The 24,671-nt window shown below is 40.1% G+C and overlaps 1 protein-coding gene across 2 annotated transcripts in view; it reads left to right on the top strand.

The window, feature by feature from the left end:
- SYT1 (synaptotagmin 1) overlaps positions 1–24,671 on the top strand; it is a 160,979-nt gene that overhangs the window by 98,222 nt on the left and 38,086 nt on the right. For both annotated transcript variants that reach the window (XM_075274373.1, XM_075274371.1), the window contains exon 6: positions 9,322–9,439. In XM_075274373.1, the coding sequence (XP_075130474.1) occupies positions 9,322–9,439 (118 nt within the window). The remainder of the gene's footprint in view (positions 1–9,321; positions 9,440–24,671) is intronic.

Raw genomic sequence — 24,671 nt, 5'->3', positions numbered from 1 at the left:
AATTTTGTTTTGTGCAATGGCCCACATAAACGTGAGTGACATTTAGAAATATGATCAGGCAGAAACTAAGAGGAAGCCAAGTTGCAGAATGGAATGAGATGCAATCATTAAAGCATAGCAGCCGGCGTTAGGCATTAGTGGCAAGAGGCAAAGTGCACCCAAATGTCATTCCTGAAAGATTTTCCTTTTTGCTTTCCTTTCAAAGAAATTCTCCCTACCTTTTTCTTGTTTTCATTCCCTTTTTAGTTCTAACATTTCCCTTGAACCGATACACGTGATATTTGACATCATGACCCCCATTTTGAAATGAAAAGAGCATTTTCCAGTGTCTGCATTCTGATTTTAAGTGTTTTCAACCATAGCCTTTTAGAGGTGTGTGAAGAACAGATGATTGCATGGGCTTTTCAGCCGGTAATGACGTTGAAGTAGCATTTTCATAAAACCCAAATTATAGTGTTTATTTGTGAAGCACCTTCAATTTTTTTTCCTTCCATAGAATCACTGTTCTCATATATAGTAGAAGATGCACTGAATTGCTGCAGCCATAGGAAAGAATTGTGTAGCTTGTCACTTGACGCTTGCACGTTGTTTCCAACGATAAAAAGACAAATCATCAATAAAAACAGATGCCAGTGGGGTTCATCATAGGGATGATGATTTGTTAGGTGGAGACACTATATTTCCTAACCTCAACAAAATGCTTACGCAGCACATATAACTGAAGAAACCTTTATAAGTCAACAAACCATATAGGCTATATTTTTATGATTCAATCATACATGAAAAGGAACCTGTCACCATCACAATCACTTCTAAACCACTTTTATGCTATTTTAGGTCTGGTGAGTAGCATACTGTTCTTTTGGTAAACTGCAATCTTGTTGTCTAGTGCACCTAGGCATGGCTGTGCCTGCCAAATCATTAATTTTCTTTTGTGGTCTCCATCTATCGCTGCCCATGGGATATGTCAATCTTTAAATTTAGAGGGCAACCAGAAAAGGTGTGGTCACATCTGGTGCACTGAGCGACTCAATCGCTTATGGAATAAAAGTTGAATTTCTCGCCAGAGGGCCCACATTAAGCCTGAGACCCCACGTTGCGGAAACACAGCTTATTTTGTTTCTGATTTTTTTGAGCCAAAGCCAAGAATGTCTGCAAAACCAATATGAAATATATAGTACCATATTTTTCAGACTTTAAGACGCATCTAGGTTTTAGAGGAGGAAAATAGGGGGGGAAAAAATTAAAGCAGAAAACGGTAAAATATTTAATGTATGGGAGTTGTAGTTTTGCAACAGCTGCAGGGCAACATTGACAAGTGACCCTGCAGCTGTATGGGAATGCTTAGAGAGTTTTGTTTGTGGGGTCAGGTGTACTTTTTAGTTATACCATTTTGGGAAATGTATATTGCTTAGATCACCTTTTATTTAAATCAGAGGCAAAATGGTGAAAAAAAAACCCGGCGGTTTGGCACTTTTGATTTTGACGATCACCGTGCAGGAAAAACATTAGTAGACCGACTATTTTCAGACACAAGGATTCCTAATGTGTATGTGTTTCACAGTAATTTTCTACTTTTATATGTATTCTAGGGAAAGGAGGTAATTTAGAACTTTTATTTATTTTTTATAGCTTTTTTCCCCTATTTTATTGCCCCCCCCCCCCCCAGGGGGCTTGAACCTGCAATCATTTGATTGCAAGTCCCATAGACGGCAATACAAGTGTATTGCCGTCTATGGGAGATTCTGTACATTACTATTGCTATGACAGGCCTGGGAGCCTTCAGTGGACTCCCTGCTGTCATAGAGGCTCATGCAACTTTGCCGCGCAGGAATCGGCCTGTAATTTTAAAGGTATGGGGCAGGTGGGGATGAGCACGGGAGGTAATTTTAAACTTTGGGGGGGGTGGAAACTTTGCTCTGCTGTAAGGGTTACAGCGGAGACCCGTTTGCTATGGCGACCTCTCTGCAGCAGAGTGGCCACCATTATAGTTACAGACCCAGCATTTGCTGTAATAGAACGGCAGATGCCGGGGAGGGTTTTAGCTGCCAACATAGGCGCCAGGGACCACAGCATCGCCATGCTCCTGCCGTCGCAGGAAGCCAGCAGCAGCAGGAGCATGGCGATGCTGCAATTCCGCTCCTCCACCCCGCTATGTGGACGATAAGGTGCACTCTCATTTTCCTCCCAAATTTGAGGGGGAAAAAGTGCGTCTTATAGTTTGAAAAATACAGTAAGTACTTTTAGGTCTCCCTACTGCACAATCCATTCCTGGCTTTGTCTTAAAAGAAATGCAACAAAATCTTTAACAAAAAAAGCTGCTTTTCCGCAATGTGGAGCCTCAGCCTGAAAAAGGTATGTGTGACATGAGAGTAATGGCCTCAGTTAAGTCACAGTAAAATCTGTATATATTTGCATATGATTTTACTGCTGTGCAGTAATGGCATGGCTGTCTGCTGCACCATTACTACCTGGTGTGAATACTCTCTTATAGATTTAAGTGATATACAGATAACAAACAAACAAATAATTCCCAAATAATTTTATCTATGTCTTAATTTCTAGACTATCATTCGTAGACAATATACAGAAACACTACAGGATGCCATTTTTTCATTTTGCAGGTCACAAATGAGATACTCATTGAGTTAATCAACCAGCTCATCTAAATATACTTAATCATGCAAATTATCTCCATGCTCTAAAAATGTCACCAGAAAAAACTTTACAGAAATAAATGTCATTCATTTAGGAAAGCGAAAAAAGTTTGTTTCAGCCTTTGCATGTAAGACTTTATGTTCAGCACTAAAATTTTGCATATATTGGATATAACAGATCAGAGCAGACATAGGCACAAGCAAAGGAAACATTGCCGTCTCAAGTCATTTCAATTCATAAATAAACTTTCCTTATATATGTCTTAATAATTCAGATAGTAAATATTAAACTAAGAACATAATTTGGTTTCAGTAGAAGTAAAGCAATACCAGATTTGTTCCCACAAAATTATAATTTTTTTCTGCTTAGGTCCCCCCAATACTATACTTTCCTGCTTTTACATAACATATTATTTTATATTATATTTTATATATTTAAAAAAAAAAAAATGTGGTCTCTACTTGAAAAAACTAATGCATACAGAAAAAAATTTGCTAAATTCAAGGACATACATACAACAGAGGCAAACTAAGGGGTGCAATGTGACCTTTGGAGAGAGGGGCTTCCGTCTTGGTTACTCTGTCCTCTTTGCTTATTGGGTGGTGGGATGTGGTGAGTAAATTCCCCCAGTATTTCTGTCAAGCCATTTGACCTGTTTCCATTATTTGATATACATGTACAGTAGTTATAATGTTGAGTAAGGGATATGGAGATCCATTTCCATATACAATACAGTAGGTGCAAATGCTCACCGGTAACAGTCGCCGGCACCAATTAACCACTTAAATGCCAAGGTCATTTTTTACCACAGCATCTAAGCCATAGAAACATATAGGCCCACCATCTTGGAATCAATGTCTACCTCCTGAAATGTCATAGGATATAGTGACAGCCGTCATCATAGATCTTCTAAACAGAAAAATGAAAAGGTGATGGTTCTTGAAAGGAGGGAAAATGAGAAAATGCTTGGGTTAATGCACATGTAAACAAATTCAGATACAGCAAAGAAACCACCTTGTTCTTAATAATTATGCCGATACCTACAAACATACAGTATATTGTATCACACATATTTCTCAGATATTCATAAAAATTTCCAGGAATTATGTTTAAGACCTTCAGGGCAAACGATTACCATAAATACACATGCTTGGTAATGCATCAGCCATGTTTTTCACAGAAATGACTTAGAGGTTGGATAAAAGATACATAATTACCCGCTCTAAGTGTAGGTCCATGTAGGTATGACTAAAGTGCTGAATGTAAATGAGCAGTTACTATGTGCTTATAACAGAAAACATACATTATATGATTATTGTTATTATCATCAGTATAATTATCATAATATTCTAAATCTGCTTTATTGAAGCAGATTGAGCATTACAGATACATATGAGCCCAAACTGTTCCTCCGATTTTTTATACAATGGCACCCATGTGTCTAAGTCTTAAAGGGGTTGACAAAATTATCAAATTATTCTCAAAGGTTTCATTATCTTTAACTAAGTAAAAAAACAAGGAGCACTTCAGTTCTGGCACAGGCCACTGCTGAGGCCATTGATGTGTATAGGTCACCACTGAGACTTGCGTTGGGCTGTAAAGGTGACTTGTCCCTAATAGTGCAGTCGAAGGAACATCATTACGGAACAGCAGGAACACTTACTGAGCCGCTGATGATGGAAAGGAAGGTAAAGTTAGTAAAGTTTTTGGCTCAGTTAAACACAAAGAATACTTTTTTATGAATTGTAAACCCCTTTAGTGCTTTGTTTGTTGATTTCATGAACATTAGCCAGAGTTCACTAGTTTTATCACTGAGGTCAGTGGGAGTTAGACAAAAAAAACTGATGTAAACTGATCTAAACTATTCTTATTCTTCAATATGTACAGTAGATTATTCTCAGAGTCAAAAAAAAAATATATGCAATGAAATTATCTATAGGAGAAACCAGAATAAAAGTGGTATATATGCAAAATCTTCAAAATTGGGTTCCCTAATATCCTGATACTGTATTTTTTGTATAGATCTCCAATATTAGATCTGCAGGGGTCTGGCAGCCAGGAACTCCACAGATTGTGTTCCTAGACATTGTGACTCTTGGTAATGTTTCTATGTGTAGCATCACATTTAGTTACTGCTTCTGTGTCTCATTGAAGTCTATGGGACGACACTGCAGTACCTAAACTCGCCACTACACATAATACAGCAAGTGAGCAATCAAAATTTACTGAGAGCCTTGTTTTCCTGGATCTGCGGGGTTCTTACAGCCGGAACCTCCATAGATTTATTCTTGATGACCTGTCCTAAGGATAGATTTTCAGATTTGGAGTACAATGCCATCTATCAAGTATCAATTATCTAGTAAGGATCTATAAATTTCTTTATACAGACCAGATGCAGCACTATTATGCTTGTAAAATGATTGTCACTTAAGTCAAACCCATAATATGTCAGTGGGGTCTTTCAGGAAATGGTAAGATCTGTTGTCTAACTGATCCAATAGTCAATGGGATCTGTTGGGCTTAGATGGCCCTGTCTTTAGCATTATTTCCACTCTTCTTTTCCTATGACAGAACAGAAAAACTGAAAGAATGATGCTTAACTTAGCCCAAAGCTAAAACACTGATAATGGCTGTATTACAACACATCATGATTTATACCTATATTGTAAAAACACAATAGTTACATATGTACCATGAATGCCTTACTATGCTAATACATGGATACCATACTGTATCACATAGCGTTTACATTAGCATAAGCCCATTCGGAGGATAGTAGACTGAACTTCATATGTAAATGCATAAAATGAAGAGAACTCTAATCATGTAAAATTGCCAAATTTTTCTTATTTTAGGAAGATAAATTTAATAAAGTTGATCATCTTGCCAATATACAGCTTGCATGTCGTATATTTAGCAATAGAACAGACATCAGCTGATCAGCTGAAAATACCACTTTGCCATGGAAATGGTCTGATTTTCCTTTGATAAGCTTCCCAACAAAATGTTCATTTTGATACAATCCCTTTCATGTGTCGCACTTCTTTAAATTAAGAGTGATAAGTAATGCATGACAATCAGCTCTGAGAAAAGAACTTGCTTGCTGTCAGTTTAGTATTCTACAGAAGAAGGTTAATGCTGTTTCTGCAAGTCACACAGTGGGATCCTCTAACTGTACCTTGCACATTTCATGTAATGATCAAAGTAATTTACTCCCATAAATTATGTATCTACAAGGGAAAAACTATATCTGTATCCACGTGGTCCCTATATACGATAATTAGGCCACTAGAGACCCCTTTTGCACATCATAACATTTTATAGTCTGGAGGGGATTCTAACTCTTCATATGAAACTTGTATGAATACTTTATTCTACAAAATCAGGTCCATACGGATCCTTGAATCATGTCTCAGTATAAATCAGTGTATCCAAAACAGAAGTCATGTAAGTACAAAGTTATACTTTTGTTATTGGTCATGTAGGCTATATAGTATATAGTGCTATGAAACAAGCCATGCCATGTGTAGGCTGTACAGTCACTACAGGAGAATATCAATTCCTGGGGCAACATGGTATTTCAGTGGTTAGCACTGTAGCCTTGCTGCCCTGGAGTCCTGGGTTAGAGTCCTGCCAAGGACAACATCTACAGGGGGTTGTATGTTCTCCCCGTGTTTGTGTGGATTTCCTCCCATACTCCAAAGATGTACTGATAGGGACAAAATGTACGTTGTGAGCCCTACATGGGGCTTACAATCTACCTTAAAAAAAAGGAGAATATCAATTCCCTTTAATCTACACTCTAGAATTTTTTCTGAAAAATGAACAATTTGACAAATAACATTTTAGAAAATGTAATTCTCTGATATTTCTTGACCTCTAATGGCTTATCTATCTAAGCTGGAATGGAAGCTGAACTAAAGGTCAACCATTCATCACCTAGTATTAATAAAAGTGAGCTTTGCATTTAAACAAAGGGTTAACCACCAGCTGCTCTGTCCTTATTTATTTGCTCTGTATGATGGTTTTATTTAACCCTTACATGACGCAGACATTTTTCATTTTTGTTTTTGTTTTTCACTCCCTGCGTTCCAAAAGTCATAACTTTCACATTTTTTCCATTTACGTAGTCATATGAGGGCAATATGTAGTTTTTATAGATGTCATGTTGAGGAATATACAATGTTTTGATCACTTTTTATTCCATTTTTTTAGGGAGGCAAGTTTGCGAAAAAAAACGCCAATTTAGCCATTTAGATTTTATTTCTGCTTTATCATATGAGACAAATGTTTTTATATTTTAACAGTTTGGGCATTTTCAGACTTAGGGATGCCTAATGTGTTTATAATTATTTTTACTTCTTTATATTTCTAAGTGATCTAGGGAAAGAGGGGTGATTGAAACTTTTAGGTGTCTTTAATTGTTTTATATTTTTGACATTTTTTCTTCTTTTAAGCTCCACTAGGGGGTTTGGACATGTGATCTTCAGATCACCTGTGCCATAGACTGCAATTTGACCACAACATCAACGGCATTTCTGATCATGGGCAATGCTGCCAGGTCCCTGCTGCTAAAGAGTGGTCACCTTAGTTAGCAACGTGCACAGGACGTAAATGTACGTTTAGGTGTGCGAAGGGTTTAAAGGGTTATCCTCCTTTTTAAAATGAATGGCCTATTATTAAGATCAAATTTGAAAAGGCAGATAACCCCTTTAAGGCTAAGACCACACGTAGCGGAAATACTGCTTTTTTTTGTTGCGTTTTTTTGAGCCAAAACCAAGAATGGCCACAAGTGGAATGGGAGATATATCTAAAGTACTTATACTTCTACCTTCTGGCTCAAAAAACTGCAACAAAATCTGCATCAAATAAGCTGTGTTTCCACAACGTTGGGCCTTAGCTTAAAAACTGCCCAGATTTCAAAGATAGAAGTAGAATAAAGAAACCTGAAACATTGAGATTTGGGTAAAAAGAAGGGAAAGTCCATCTGTGTGTGGAACAGCTGCAATGACAGAAGTAGAAATGAGATGGTTTACATAGCAACATGGAGAAATTAAGTAGATGAATGCCTGAAGCTCAGAATAAGATATACGTGATTAAGCATATACATTGTATGCATTAGACATGCTTTTAACGTCAAGTGGATCTGCCAACTTCCAATTAGTCTACCTGTGAAAAGATTGTTCAAGACCTGATTTAAATAAATACATATATATATATATATATATATATATATATATATATATATGTGTGTGTGTGTGTGTGTGTGTGTGTGTGTGTGTGTGTGTGTGTGTGTGTGTGTGTGTAAATAGATGGATAGATAGGTAGATAGATTTCAATATAAAATATATATTATATTATATGTAATGTAAATAAAAGCAAGAAAACAAAATGCTTTTGTCACAAGTATATTTGAATGTAATACAATAATAAATAGAAATCATAATGATAAAGCAATATTTACTGTTGGGAAATTATTGCATCTTGTTAGTTTATAGCCTCATGTACACAACTATAACAGAGCTTTTGCACCTACTATGGGTGATAGTAGTACCGCACCCATAGTATATATAGTATATGTTTCCATACTGTATTTGCCTCTGACTGCATTCTAAAGGTACAGTATGTTGTAATTCTGTAAATATGAAGACCCTTATATCTGCCTAGGTTTCACAGTTGTGCTTTACAATGTTGTAAGAGAAAGGTGAAGTGTTATTTTATATCAGCTATCTCCTAAAATTGTGTAATAGAACTACACACTCATATTGCTGACAGTATAGTATAGAATACATTATAAATAAAAATCGCCAGATAACTGAAACACCAGATTTGCTGACTTTAGTGTAAATCATTTAACATACTTTTATAGCTTATATGCCTTGCTTATGTTGAAGGTAAAGGTTTTTTATACTTATATGATATCTATGCGGTCTCAGTTTTCTTTGGAGTAGCATTTTGGTGCTGTCACTTTAGTAAGATATTTTTCGGGTAATTGTCGGTATTGGTATATTATGAGCATTATTTGATAGTATTATCTGAGGGACAAGAGGAAATTGAATTTCTTTAGTTACTGCTTTAGCTTGTTTATTCATATAAGTACCAGTTGTGTATTTTATATAATTCTACATTCTAGACCTTTCTCCTGTTCTTATGTCCTAAGTCACCATGTAGAACAGTCCTTATGGACAAGATGAGGTTTCTTTGAGGGCTTTATCTTTTTGTCTCTACTTCAGAGGTGCATGACATCAGAAATCTGGACATGACATCAGGTGCAATGGACATCAGAAATCTCTGCTACTGCAGCATAGTCAAAGATGGTGGTGACCACTGATGACCACTCCAAGTTATCTATGGTTATTCTACATTTTGCTTTCTTTATCATAGTCTAAAAGAATATATTTTTCCGTAAGCAAGCAAATATTGTGTTATATGTTATATCAGCTCAATAATGGTCATATAAACAAAGAGGTTCTATGTAAGAATATATTACCTGTTGTGAAAGTAGTGTAACTGGATTAATGTCTGAGGGCCAAGAGGATGTCAAAGTCTTCCTAATGACTCCACGCTATAGAATTATTTCCCAGCTTTGGTACATATTAGGGCTATAAATCTGCATAAATACAAACATATTTGACTGATTTATTGCTTGAATTATTTTTACAGCAAGAGAAACTTGGTGACATCTGCTTCTCCCTCCGCTATGTACCCACGGCTGGCAAACTAACAGTTGTTATTCTGGAAGCAAAGAACCTAAAGAAGATGGATGTTGGTGGTTTATCAGGTAAGTGACAAATAGATTCCTATGAACAAATGTGCGTTCCTGCATTTCTATAAGGGACTGAATATGCCATTAATGACAGTAAAGCTTCATCTTGAAGACTATTATTTTTGAAGATTATTATTTTTAAGAAACACTCCATTTTGGCTACCAGAGCATTACAAAAATAGCATTGAGCTCTCTCTGGTTGCTCAGCCATTGCATCAGCAGAACACAGACTATTATTTATTGCATTCTTCAAAGCAATGGGAAGTGAAATAAGGAAATACAACCTCAAGGTTCGCTGACAGTAATGCTGACCTGGTTTCATATATTTGGCTTCAACCCCTTGTTCCCATTTCAATGTCCCCTCTGGATCCTTCCATAATTAGATATATTGCTTTAGATATAGCTTTCTGTTAGTCACACATGAAGTCTCATATCAAACCTTTGTAGATTTTCATAAAAGTAGCAGGATAACCTCAAAAGGATTATAAAACAATAGTGCAATGATGTACTTCTAATATTTCTAAGTAAAGAAAATCAAATGTGAAAAATCCCAAGTCTGAGTGTTTTCTTAAACCTTGAAGTGCTTCAGTCTGTTTATTTCTGTTGTGCATGAGTATGTAAAATTCATCTAAATATACATATTCTTCTTCCTATTAATTTTGCCTTTAGTATTTAATACAGAAATATAAGTTTCAAATATATCACCAGTTGAAATTATATTTTTCAATAAAGTTATGAAAGATGAAATTGCTAGTTAGGAATAAGTCAGGTTCACACTGGAGCTTATCTCTTGGCTTTGTTGGCTCAACATTGTCACCTACCTGAGGGCATATGCAGCAAGGCGTCTTCCAGTCTTTAGGGATAACTGAAGACTGTGGCAGAAATTTACACTTTACTCAAAGCTGAAACTCCCATTCTAGACAGATGAAAAGAAATGCTAACTATTCTAGTCGCTGCGGTGGTAAAGTCCTGTAGACTTTCTGCTGACCTCTGGCAATGTCCTACAAATATATCTCATGGGAAATTATGAAGAGATTGTGCTAAAAACTTAAAATAATGATTGAACTATGAGAATCGTACACAAATAGAACCTGGCAAAAGAAATCTATTGATTTGTATTGTTACAGCAATGAGTATTTATTCCTCAGACTAATAATAAGTAGGGTTGTGATGCAGAAAATGTAAAGTAACACAATCCAGACAACTGGCCTCAGCATGCAAGAGGCAGCATAACCTGTGTTTAAGAGGTGTTATATGGCTGCAACAACAAATGGAGATCGGATGTTCTTTCCTGTTTAGAATCCAATGTCTACAACTGTCTATCATAAAAGAAAGATATATATTTACTTAACCTAATAATGCCCCTAGCTAATATGTAGAGATGAGCGAGTAGTACTCGATCGAGTAGGTATTCGATCGAATACTACGGTCAGGGCCGCCGATAGGCCAGTACTACTGCTACTGGCGTCAGGGGCCCGGCCAAATTTTAAAATGGGGGGGGCCCGGGCCCCCTGGCGCCGGCAGCAGTCATTGTATGTCCTGTTTCAACTCAGATCTGCGTCCAGAGGACGCAGATCTGAGTTGAGCACATACACGGCTGAAGCGAGGAGCTGACACAGGTCAGCTCCTCGCTTCGCTGCTGCCGCCTGTCTCGCTGACACATATGCGGCTGAAGCGAGGAGCTGACCTGTGTCAGCTCCTCACTTCGCCGCTGCCGCCTCTCTCGGTGACACATATGCGGCTGAGCCGGAACCCGGCTCAGCCGCATATGTGTCAGCGAGAGAGCCGGCAGCGGCGAAGTGAGGAGCTGACACAGGTCAGCTCCTCGCTTCAGCCGCATACATGTCAGCGTCAGCGAGAGAGGCGGCAGCGGCGAAGCGAGGAGCTGACACAGGTCAGCTCCTCGCTTCAGCCGCATATGTGTCAGCGAGAGAGACACCCAGCTGCGAAGCGTGGAGCTGACCTGTGTCAGCTCCTTCCTTCAGCCGCATGTGTCAGCGAGAGAGACGCGCAGAGAGCGGCGAGGGAGCGGAGGAGAAGGTAAGTTTAATGTGGAGGTGGAACGTGAATCTGGGGGCAGATGAAAGAGAGGACGGAATGACACTGGGACAGATGAAGGAGGGGACGGCATGACACTGTGGGGACATGAATCTGGGGGCAGATGAAAGAGAGGACGGAATGACACTGGGGCAGATGAAGGAGGGGACGGCATGACACTGTGGGGACATGAATCTGGGGGCAGAGATGGAGGGACATGAATCTGGGGGCAGAGATGGAGAGACATGAATCTGGGGGCAGAGATGGGGGACATGAATCTGGGGGCAGAGATGGAGGGGGGACATGAATCTGGGGGGACATGAATCTGGGGGCAGAGATGGAGGGGACATGAAACGGGGCAGAGATGTGGGGACATGAATCTAGGGGCAGAGATGGAAGGGGGACATGAAACTGGGGGCAGATGAAGGGTGTATATGAAACTGGGGGAGAGATAGAGGGGGGACATATAATTTACGGGTGACTGTAGGAGGATTATACTGTGTGCGGGCACATGAAAAATTAACAAGTGGGCGGAGTCAACACAAAAGTGGGCGGGGCTAAATTTGCTGCGGCGCGCTAAGCGCGCCACACATTTTGTCCCTCTTTTAGTTCTTCAAAAGTTGGGAGGTATGGAGATGGGGGGACATGAATCTGTGGGCAGAAATGTGGGGACATGAATCTGGAGGCAGAGATGGAGGGGACATGAATCTGGGGGCAGATGAAGGGTGTATATGAAGCTAGGGGAGAGACGGAGGGGGACATATAATTTACGGGTGACTGTAGGAGGATTATACAGTGTGCGGGCAAATGGAAAATTAATGAGTGGGCGGAGTCAACATAACAGTGGGTGGGGCTAAATTTCCCACGGCGCGCAAAGCAAAAATGGCAGGGGGGGGGCCCAGACACTTAGGCTGTATGGGGCCCCAAAATTCCTGATGGCGGCCCTGACTACGGTATTCGAAATACTCGTACTCGATCGAGTACCACTCACTATTCGAATGTAAAAGTTCAATGCAGAACCAGCATTGATTGGCCGAATGCTATACAATCGGCCAATCAACGCTGGTTCTTCTCCTACCTTTAGAAGTCTTCTCCGTGCAGCTTCCCGCAGCGTCTTCCGGCTCTTCATTCACTCTGCCAGGCATCGGGCCTGGGCAGAGCCGACTGCGCATGTCCGCTTGTAGTGCGGGCATGCGCTGTCAGCTCTGCCCAGGCCCGATGCCTGGCAGAGTGAATGCAGAGTCGGAAGATGCCGCGGGGACGCTGCAAGAAGACTTCTCGGAGCATCCAGCCCGACCCTCACTCGTGGACGTGGCAAGTATAATTTGATCGAACGTTGCCTACCCCTGAAACGAGCATTTTCCCCCCATAGACTATAATAGGGTTTGATATTCAATTCGAGTAGTCGAATATTGAGGAGTTACTCGAAACGAATATCGAACCTCGGACATTTTACTGTTCGCTCATCTCTACTAATATGCATTATACCTGAGCTTGTCATACAGAAAATCTGGTTACATTTTGAACCTTAGTAGAAATATTCTAACTTATTATATGCAGTACAAATATTTCCATTACTAGTAAGGGAACCATAAAGAGTGAGAAAAAAATCTTCTCATCCTTTCACTGATTTCACTTCCATTCCTTGACTAGAAATTGGTGTTTATTCCAATATTTGACAGCTTTTTTTTCTCTCTGTAAGAAATGAGAATGTGGTGTGTGAATGGTCTCTGGTCGGAGTGTGACACAGAATTGTTCTTTATCTACCGCTAGATCATGATTAGTTTCCTATTTTCAGGTAGACATGATACCCGACATGTGGCTTTGTGTAGAAAGGTATAATTCCTAGGAGATAAGGGAGAACAGTATACAGTATATTAGGTTTCAAGACTTGTGTTACTTTAGGTAAATATAGTGCATTTATGTGGCCATGTTTTTGCAAACTACTTCTGGAATAAGAACAGCAGAAATATGGTTCCCCATCTGCTGTTAAAATAATTTGTGCTTCAGGGAATACTTTTAAACGCTCGATATTAGCATGCAAATAAGATACATATCTTTAGGTTTTATTAGTCTTTGTTAGCAAATGTATCCATGGAAATCATTTTTAATCATTTAGTTATTATTTATACACTTTGTATTAACCTTTGGTAGATCATGCATGGTTAGCATTTATGAACCAACATGAACTGCAAATGATGTGTTTTGTTATTTGTATATTACTATATTGCTTAGAGTATTAACTCTGGGAAATTGTAGCCAGTGTGGGATCGGATATGTGTGATACAGAGTGGTATTGTATTGGATTTCAGTGCTTGAGGGTTGCGATATCACTCTTCAAAGTCTGTGTTGCTGTATGGAAAAGCAATTACTAGGCCAAGATGCATGCTGTTATTGGCCTCAGTAAATAAATCATATTATTTGCATGATAAAATGCAATGCCATTTTTTAATTTACTTTGTGGCTCAATTCCTAAGAGTTTTCAGGATATTTGCTTCTTTGTACTGGATTCGTTGAATACTTCCATAAGGTAGGATTGTGCTGTTATATAGTAGTATACAGAGGCTAGAAACACTGCAAACAGGATTTAAAAATTGTTTATACTGCCTCACACCCAATGCCAAAAGCGCCAAAATACTAGTGATGGGAAATCTAGATTGGAGTCACAACTACATTCTTGGATAAGATTTAATATGATTAGGTGTATTTAAAATGTTCACAGTTGTGCAAAGTTATTAACATTTCCATTGTCAACCTCGTTACCTGGAATTATTGTCTCTAGCAGTTTTGTGAACTTTATGGTTTGTTTCTAGTTCAGCAGTTCATTCAGTTCAGTTATTTCACCAGTCACATGACACGTTCCCTGTTGGCCTTCTGAGGACAAAGAGCTGAGTGCTGCAAGGAGATATCATCTCCTTCTTATTACAATCTTTTGCAGCGATTTCCTATACTGATAGTAAATAGTAATAGTGTGCCACTGAGTCAGTCTGCAGGAGATACTATATTACTCATTAACCCCATCCACTCTTCCAACTTGAAGAATAGTTCATTAATAGAGATGAGCGAACAGTGTTCTATCGAACACATGTTCGATCGGATATCAGGGTGTTCGCCATGTTCGAATCGAATCGAACACCGCGTGGTAAAGTGCGCCAAAATTCGATTCCCCTCCCACCTTCCCTGGCGCCTTTTTTGCACCAATAACAGCGCAGGGGAGGTGGGACAGGAACTACGACACTGGGGGCATTGAAAAAAATTGGAAAAAGTCATTGGCTGCCGAAATCAGGTGACCTCCATTTTAGACGAATAGTGGATTTCAAATCCGGGTCATATGAGAATGTGAACTTTGTGACTATGAGACAGGGATAGCTGTACAGGCAGGGATAGCTAGGGATAACCTTTATTTAGGGGGGAATGTTATTAAAAATAACTTTTTGGGGCTCTATCGGGTGTGTAATTGTGATTTTTGTGAGATAAACTTTTTCCCATAGGGATGCATTGGCCAGCGCTGATTGGCCGAATTCCGTACTCTGGCCAATCAGTGCTGGCCAATGCATTCTATTAGCTTGATGAAGCAGAGTGTGCACAAGGGTTCAAGCGCACCCTCGGCTCTGATGTAGCAGAGCTGAGGCTGCACAAGGGTTCAAGCGCACCCTCGGCTCTGATGTAGGAGAGCCGAGGGTGCACTTGAACCCTTGTGCACCCTCGGCTCTGCTACATCAGAGCCGAGGGTGCGCTTGAACCCTTGTGCACACTCTGCTTCATCAAGCTAATAGAATGCATTGGCCAGCGCTGATTGGCCAATGCATTCTATTAGCCCGATGAAGTAGAGCTGAATGTGTGTGCTAAGCACACACATTCAGCTCTACTTCATCGGGCTAATAGAATGCATTGGCCAGCGCTGATTGGCCAGAGTACGGAATTCGGCCAATCAGCGCTGGCTCTGCTGGAGGAGGCGGAGTCTAAGATCGCTCCACACCAGTCTCCATTCAGGTCCGACCTTAGACTCCGCCTCCTCCAGCAGAGCCAGCGCTGATTGGCCGAATTCCGTACTCTGGCCAATCAGCACTGGCTAATGCATTGTATTGGCGTGATGAAGCAGTGCTGAATGTGTGTGCTTAGCACACACATTCAGCTCTACTTCATCGGGCTAATAGAATGCATTGGCCAGCGCTGATTGGCCAGAGTACGGAATTCGGCCAATCAGCGCTGGCTCTGCTGGAGGAGGCGGAGTCTAAGATCGCTCCACACCAGTCTCCATTCAGGTCCGACCTTAGACTCCGCCTCCTCCAGCAGAGCCAGCGCTGATTGGCCGAATTCCGTACTCTGGCCAATCAGCACTGGCTAATGCATTGTATTGGCGTGATGAAGCAGTGCTGAATGTGTGTGCTTAACACACACATTCAGCTCTACTTCATCGGGCTAATAGAATGCATTGGCCAATCAGCGCTGGCCAATGCATTCTATTAGCGTGAACTGAGTTTGCACAGGGGTTCTAGTGCACCCTCGGCTCTGCTACATCAGATTGCTACATCTGATGTAGCAGTGCCGAGTGTGCATCAGATGTGTAGTTGAGCAAAACTGACTCAGCACTGCTAAGTCTCTGCATTCGCATAGGAATGCATTGGCCAGCCTTCGGCCAATCAGCGCTGGCTCTGCCGGAGGAGGCGGAGTCTAAGGTCGGACCTGAATGGAGACTGGTGTGGAGCGATCTTAGACTCCGCCTCCTCCAGCAGAGCCAGCGCTGATTGGTCGAGTTCCGTACTCTGGCCAATCAGCACTGGCCAATGCATTTCTATGGGGAAAAGTTAGCTTGCGAAAATCGCAAACTGACAGGGATTTCCATGAAATAAAGTGACTTTTATGCCCCCAGACATGCTTCCCCTGCTGTCCCAGTGTCATTCCAGGGTGTTGGTATCATTTCCTGGGGTGTCATAGTGGACTTGGTGACCCTCCAGACACGAATTTGGGTTTCCCCCTTAACGAGTTTATGTTCCCCATAGACTATAATGGGGTTCGAAACCCATTCGAACACTCGAACAGTGAGCGGCTGTTCGAATCGAATTTCGAACCTCGAACATTTTAGTGTTCGCTCATCTCTATTCATTAACTACTCATCACTGCAAAACACTGTATGCAAAAATGGAGTATTCCAAGTGAAGAGCTCTTATTTTAACTTAGGCAATGTTTCAGCTTTTAAGGGATCTTGCTCAAGCATCATTTAATGATCATACAGGTGAGAGTTTGTTACAGGTATGCTCCAGTTATTCAAGCCCTGTCTTATTATGACTAGGACAGCTTTTTATATCTTGTGGAGGTAAACAATAAAGCATCCCATATTATAGCAACAGGTATCTTGAAAACCATAAGAAGTTGAGCCACAGAGCAAATTAAAGGGGCTCTATGATTGGGAAAAGTAATTTTTAACTAATCACATCCTTGTATAGCCTTTAGAAATGCTATTCCACACGTAAATTTTGTATGTAAATTGCCTCAGTGGTTTTTGAATTAGCCTGTTTTTATTCATATGCTAATTAGCTTCTAGCCAGCACAGGAAGTTCCCAGCAGCACTTGTCCCTGCTGTTCTCTCCTATCTGTGTGTGCAAGCAGGAAGTCAGCAGCAGCAGCCTGTGCTATATACACCCATAGGAAACAATAGCAAAGAGGAGTACATGATGAGACTTCCGGGGTGCACCAAGAGGCATATGAATAAAAGCGGGCTCATTAAAAAACCACTGAGGCGATTTACATACAAACGGTGCATGAAAAATAGCCTTTCTAAAGGGTATGCAAGGATGTGCTTATCTAAAAATGACTTTTCCCAATGATGGAGCCTCTTTAACTCATTAACTGCCATGATCCCCAATTGGGGATCGGGTACTTTAACCAACCTACGAACAACCTGTGATAGGAAACCTAAACTGATCACGTGCATGTATTGCCTTGCACACACGAGGCCATTTTCACAGTGCAGTTCCCGTATTATTGAAAAAATAATGATTAGCAGTTAATGGGTTAAAATATCATTAGCCATACATGTGATATATTCATCTGCAAACCATTGGTATATTCTGCTTATTTTAGTAGCACCTGCTGTAAATCTTATATGGATGACCACCGCACACATCGGATTCTCTGTAGATTACACCAAATATAGTTAGATCTGTGACAGTCTTAAGATAAATATCTTATGTGTATGGTCAACTTACCCAGATCAGAGAGCAGCTACATATATAGTGTCTATTGTTCTGGAATACCTAGATCACCTGTGCATTACATTATTGTGTTTCAAAACAACTACGTAACATATATTTCCTAGATTGTGGCATTAAATACTTTGATTTGCATCAAGATTAGGCTACAACTAATTTCTGGGTCTTACCACTAGGGTATCCTGTAAATGGCGTATTGTCTGTCAGGTCCCTTTCAAAAGGAAGCATTGTCCATAGCAGGTTTACAAATCTAAATTCCAGCTTTAATATAAAAGGTTATAGAAATTAGAAAAGAAAAGTGGTTTGCTAGCAGCTAATGATCATTGCTTCTGACAGGTTTTCTGTTGGACATGTTGATTCATTTTGTTGGCCATTCCACAGAGTTTGGTGCTCCGGATGTGTTAAGGTTTTGAAGACTGTTGTATAATTTAAAAGTAAGACGAATACACATTTCATTGCTCTGGGCCCACATCTACGTAAAGCCATTGTATTTGATATTGAATATTTCATCTCAGTATTTTATTTAGACTGTGCAAATGGATCCGTGTAGAGTTGTCTAAGTACTCCTGAGCAGGCTGAGAGCTGACATGTAATAAGATAAGTCTGCAGTTTTCATAAAAGAAACACTCCAAGTACAGCTAATTCTGTCTTAGAGATTTATATTGCAGAATCTAAGAGGTCTCTTGGTGTGATTCTGGCATCCTGGTGAGAGAAGAATAAAGAAACAGTTTGGCCTGTATCGCACAAATTATCAGAGTTTTTAGAAAATGTTTCAGCAGATTATATTAGCTTTTGAAGAGAAAACACAACATCCAACAGAAGGCTAGTATGCTTGATATTTACACAGGAGTCTGCTCGCTCTTGGGCATTCATGTAAAGCTCTTCATGTTTACAGTCATCTGTTTGCTTCATTATTTACAGTCCTGGCATATCCAAACGCTAATAGTTTAGGTAAAGAAATCATATTCTGACCCCACTGTGCAGTTACCTGATAGACATGTCTTTCCCGAGACCTACGCGACAATTCCCCGGAGCCCATTTGTGCTCTGGCATCTCTCCATTTCTGAATTATCCCTTGCAAGAGATATTTTGTCTAAGGGAACAGATTGCTGGTTCAATGTAAGATCTAAAGCGGTCTTACATTGCCATGAAATCCACTTTAAATATAAAGCACCCTTGGGAAGTATATATTTTTGTTTCATGCCAGTCTAAGCTGACACGAGTCATGGAAATATGACACGTTTTATGCAAATTGATGCCTTTGTACAAGCTAATATTTATCTCCAGTATATTACTTAGTAACTAGGCAAAGTAAATAGGATGTCAAGGATATTGTAGACCAGATGGTTGGCATTCTGTCACAGGGCATCTGAGATCTAATGGGCTTGACCTCTGATCCTGATGTAGTTGACAAACAGCTTCCCATTCTCTGAAGTCCAGGTGACATTTAGATTTTGATTCATTTGCCTAATCCTCCTTTGTAAATTAACCCAGAAATGCTTTTTAAGCTTACCTGGAATTAATTTGCTATAATTTTAGTCTAACCCTTGCCGCTTTACTTAGGATTTATGAGCTGCCAATACTGTGCGTGCAGTCATTTACATTCCAATAGAATATTCATGATCGTGCCATGTATAACAACAGTGTTGTCAAGCTCAGGGCACAAAGAAAGAAAAACCTTCCAAGTACTAAAAAGCTATATTTTTTGTTTTATCAAAATAACCAGATGTTTTCATATCTTGAGACGCTAAATAGGTCCAAGACGCTTGCAAAGAAGCAGAAACCTAGCATTTACTCATTGAATGTAAAAAACACCACCAAAGACACTAAAAAATACTCTGTGTTAATCAGAAAAAAAACATCTGACTGAATTGTAGCACAAAAAAATCCTATTGCAAAAAAATTCCCCAAAATTGCAATAGAAAATGCTCAAAACCCTATGAGTGAAACTATCCATAGACAGGGTCTCTTGCCAGTAGATCTGGTTGATTTATTAGATTTTTGACTTTAAACTGGATTGGCATCATGCCAAAGGCAATCAAGATTGAAAGCTGAATTACAGAAATCACACAATGCCATTGTTCTCTATTGTCATCTAAATGTGAGATGGAAATTGACCAATACAACTTTAAGACTGCATTCACATGGAGGAAAATGGCGCTGAATTTGGTGTGGAATTTCAGCGCTGAAAAAAAATGCCTCTCTTTGACTTCGATGGGTTCCTTTTTTCCACACCAAATTCCTCATCATTTTCCTCCGTGTGAATGAACGGATGTATTTTTTGAGCCAAAGCCAATAGCGGATTAATCAGAAGGCAGAAGTATACGAGCTTCCTAAATACTCCTCATTCCTTTTGTAGACATTCTTGGCTTTGGTTCAAAAAACTGCAACAAAATCTGCAAAAAAAAAAAAAACTGGATTTCCGCACGGTGGGACCTCAGCCTGTCACATATATGCTGGAGGGATTTTTACGAAAATACTTCTACTGACATCTCAATTCCCCATTTTGCACTATATGAAAAACATTCAATGAAAAGTTCTGAGGAAATATAAAAATGTTGATGTAAGTTGTAACCTGTCAGGAACATAGCATATATTATACGAAAATTGATTTAGTGCAGCTACATTTTTGTCTGAAAAACTTTCCAGGGTGATCCATACACTAAAACATAACGTTGTGTCCTTTAAATGTTTCATATGGTGATATGCATAGTAGATTTTTCTTATATTGTGTGCTTTGCATAAAACACTGATAATACAATGAATTCTCTATTCCCTTACAAATAATGCAGATACAAGTGGCTAAAATGTACAAAAATGGAACAAAGTTAATCAAAAAGTCCTAGATTTTCACTCAATATGGTCATTTTAAGTTTATTAATATACATGTTTCTAAGTAGAGTTCAACAAATCTTTCACTATTTATGACATAGATATTTGACATTGCTGTCACTCAGATGAAACCTTATACACTCACCGGCCACTTTATTAGGTACACCATGCTAGTAACGGGTTGGACCCCCTTTTGCCTTCAGAACTGCCTCAATTCTTCGTGGCATAGATTCACAAGGTGCTGGAAGCATTCCTCAGAGATTTTGGTCCATATTGACATGATGGCATCACACAGTTGCCGCAGATTTGTCGGCTGCACATCCATGATGCGAATCTCCCGTTCCACCACATCCCAAAGATGCTCTATTGGATTGAGATCTGGTGACTGTGGAGGCCATTGGAGTACAGTGAACTCATTGTCATGTTCAAGAAACCAGTCTGAGATGATTCCAGCTTTATGACATGGCGCATTATCCTGCTGAAAGTAGCCATCAGATGTTGGGTACATTGTGGTCATAAAGGGATGGACATGGTCAGCAACAATACTCAGGTAGGCTTTGGCGTTGCAACGATGCTCAATTGGTACCAAGGGGCCCAAAGAGTGCCAAGAAAATATTCCCCACACCATGACACCACCACCACCAGCCTGAACCGTTGATACAAGGCAGGATGGATCCATGCTTTCATGTTGTTGACGCCAAATTCTGACCCTACCATCCGAATGTCGCAGCAGAAATCGAGACTCATCAGACCAGGCAACGTTTTTCCAATCTTCAATTGTCCAATTTCGATAGAGCTTGTGCAAATTGTAGCCTCAGTTTCCTGTTCTTAGCTGAAAGGAGTGGCACCTGGTGTGGTCTTCTGCTGCTGTAGCCCATCTGCCTCAAAGTTCGACGTACTGTGCGTTCAGAGATGCTCTTCTGGCTACCTTGGTTGTAACGGGTGGCTATTTGAGTCACTGTTGCCTTTCTATCAGCTCGAACCAGTCTGGCCATTCTCCTCTGACCTCTGGCATCAACAACGCATTTCCGCCCACAGAACTGCCGCTCACTGGATGTTTTTTCTTTTTCGGACCATTCTCTGTAAACCCTAGAGATGGTTGTGCGTGAAAATCCCAGTAGATCAGCAGTTTCTGAAATACTCAGACCAGCCCTTCTGGCACCAACAACCATGCCACGTTCAAAGGCACTCAAATCACCTTTCTTCCCCATACTGATGCTCGGTTTGAACTGCAGGAGATTGTCTTGACCATGTCTACATGCCTAAATGCACTGAGTTGCCGCCATGTGATTGGCTGATTAGAAATTAAGTGTTAACGAGCAGTTGGACAGGTATACCTAATAAAGTGGCCGGTGAGTGTATATATACAATATACAGTGTATATATATATATATATATATATATATATATATATATATATATTGCTTACATGCTGGTTCCATTAATAGCAATATATTAGTCACCCATGCTTGGGTACCTTCCAGTTGAAATGAATACTGAAAAACATTTATTTATTTGAGGCTTGGTATAAATGATGGTTCCAATATGTTATTATCATATGAATGGCGTATCGTGCAGTGCTTTTGTTGCGTGTGCAACATCAATTTGACAAGGTGTAAAATAGCAATAAACTAATTCCTTGCATGTATTATATTATTTTAAAAAATGTACAGATTAATTTATCAAACTGCTTTTGTTGAGCTGTAGGAGTATACCCCACTTATTGAAATTCAGGTTCTATAATATACATTTAAACCAGACTACAACACTTTATAAAAAAGTTAATTAGAGTTTTTAATCCTGGCATAGCTGAAATGAAGGATTACAGAGGGTAATGATATGCAAATTACCAGGTAGCTGATAAGACTTTGTGAAAGACCTATACAAATTGTCAGCCAAATCTGAACCACATAGTGCGATGTTAATTATGAGCAAAACACAGATAGTAGACGGCAATCAACCATTGGTACTTATTATCTGCCTTACAATGAAAGCTCCAAGGTCAGCATGGCAAAATATTAAAGTTTTGTGTAAGCATGAAATTAAAAGTTGTACTGTATTCTCATAATGGAGATGAATGTTTCCATACACCCTCTCAGCATATTATTTATCATTAGCGTGGTTTGACTTCTCTAGCATAGTGCCAACATATACCACAGTGCTTTACAGACGATAACAGTCACCATCTATGTTCCATATCAGTGTATAGTGATTGGAGTAAGAGAGGAAACCTATGCAAACAGGGATAACATAACGCCTTATAAATGTTGTTCTTGGTCAGAGTCAAACCTAGGACTCTGACGCTGCAAGGCTGCCATGCTTCCCAACACTTATATCAATTCAAATAGAAAGCTATGCACACAGTGCAGGGATTCATGAAGACCGGCGGATTGTATACAAGTCTTTATGTCCCCTGTGCTAACAGAGGGTGCACATATTTAATGATGAGTTATGAGTTAGGTGTTTATTAAAACAGGTGTTTCTGTCATTCAAACACAGAGACGTTTCACCGTTGGCCATCATGGTCGTGTTCCAAAGTTTGACACGATAATGAAGTGGGTGAATAACTTTCAACCAACAGGTTCTTTGACACCCGGAACTGCACGAGGAGGTGACCGAACGGTACGGACCCCGGAAAGCTGTTTGGTGTGGCATTAGTCGAAACTTCATTATTGGTCCTTACTTTTTTAGCCAGCCGAACGTCGAGGGCTGGCTTCAACTGCTTGAAGCACCCTTTCAATGTTTTCCGGGGTCCGTACCGTTCGGTCACCTCCTCGTGCAGTTCCAGGTCTCAAAAAACCTGTTTGTTGAAAGTTATTCACCCACTTCATTATCGTGTCAAACTTCGGAACACGACCATGACGGCCAACGTTGAAATGATTCTGGAAATGTCTCTATGTTTGAATGACAGAACGGCCTGTTTCAATAAAGGTGTTGTACACGAACACACAATGCTCTATCGACCACATCTCCATTGCTACTAAAATGGTGGCTCCTGACGAGCAGATACCCCCACTCTTTATCCACCAAGGTTATCTCCACCTTTCGTGGCGCCCCGTTCAAATCATCCATACCTCCCTGCCTAACCTTGTACTAAAGCACTTTCTTATGACTGGTTTACATGCTACAATTTTCCAAAATTATCTATTAAGTGTAAATGTTTACTGTTCATAGTAATTGCGGCAACTTAAATATATTAGACAAGATCTATTCTGTTTAATGCAAAATGTGATCAGAGATGTCTATATGTTACCAAAACTATATCCTCTTCATTCAGTGGTTTTGGCTAAGGGCTCGTTCACATCTGCGGCCCGGTCTCCGTACTTAGGTTTCCGTTTCCTGCCTAAAACACAGGCAGGAGACGGAAACCTGCAGGAGACTTTCTCACCCATTCATTTGAATGGGTGAGAAAGCTGTCCGGCCGTGCGCGGCAGTGAGCGTTTTGCGCTCTCCGCCGCGAAACCGAGTTTTATAATCCGGACACAGAGTCGGACATGCAGTACTCTGTGTCCGGATAAAAAAATCCGGTTTCGCGGCGGAGAGCCTAAAACGCTCACCGCCGCGCACGGCCGGACGCGGTCTATGGTTTCCGTCTTCTGCCATGCAGAAGACGGAAACCATAGAACGGAGACCCCAAACGCAGGTGTGAACCCAGCGTAAAGCTCACAGCACTGATGCTCTATTGACCACATCTCCATTGCTACTAAAATGGTGGCTCCTGATGAGCAGATACCCCCACTCTTTATCCACCAAGGTTATCTCCACCTTTCGTGGCGCCCCGTTCAAATCATCCATACCTCCCTGCCTAACCTTGTACTAAAGCACTTTCTTATGACTGGTTTACATGCTACAATTTTCCAAAATTATCTATTAAGTGTAAATGTTTACTGTTCATAGTAATTGCGGCAACTTAAATATATTAGACAAGATCTATTCTGTTTAATGCAAAATGTGATCAGAGATGTCTATATGTTGCTCACATAGTAAAAGACTCCATAAAAATTGTGTTGACATCCTCTCTCTGTTTAGGCTTTCACAATAATAAGCACACATATTAGTATTCTTGCGGGGGACTGTTTTTCAGGGGGGTCAATATGTAGTTTGTAATGGAAATCTGTCACCAGAAAATGTTTAACTATTTAAATCCAGTTTTTCTGATAAACATA

The sequence above is a fragment of the Leptodactylus fuscus genome, chromosome 5, assembly GCF_031893055.1.
Source record: "Leptodactylus fuscus isolate aLepFus1 chromosome 5, aLepFus1.hap2, whole genome shotgun sequence".
In the NCBI taxonomy this organism is placed as follows: Eukaryota; Metazoa; Chordata; class Amphibia; order Anura; family Leptodactylidae; genus Leptodactylus; species Leptodactylus fuscus.
The sequence above is the reverse complement of the archived record's forward strand: the minus strand, read 5'-3'. Positions and strand labels throughout refer to the sequence as shown.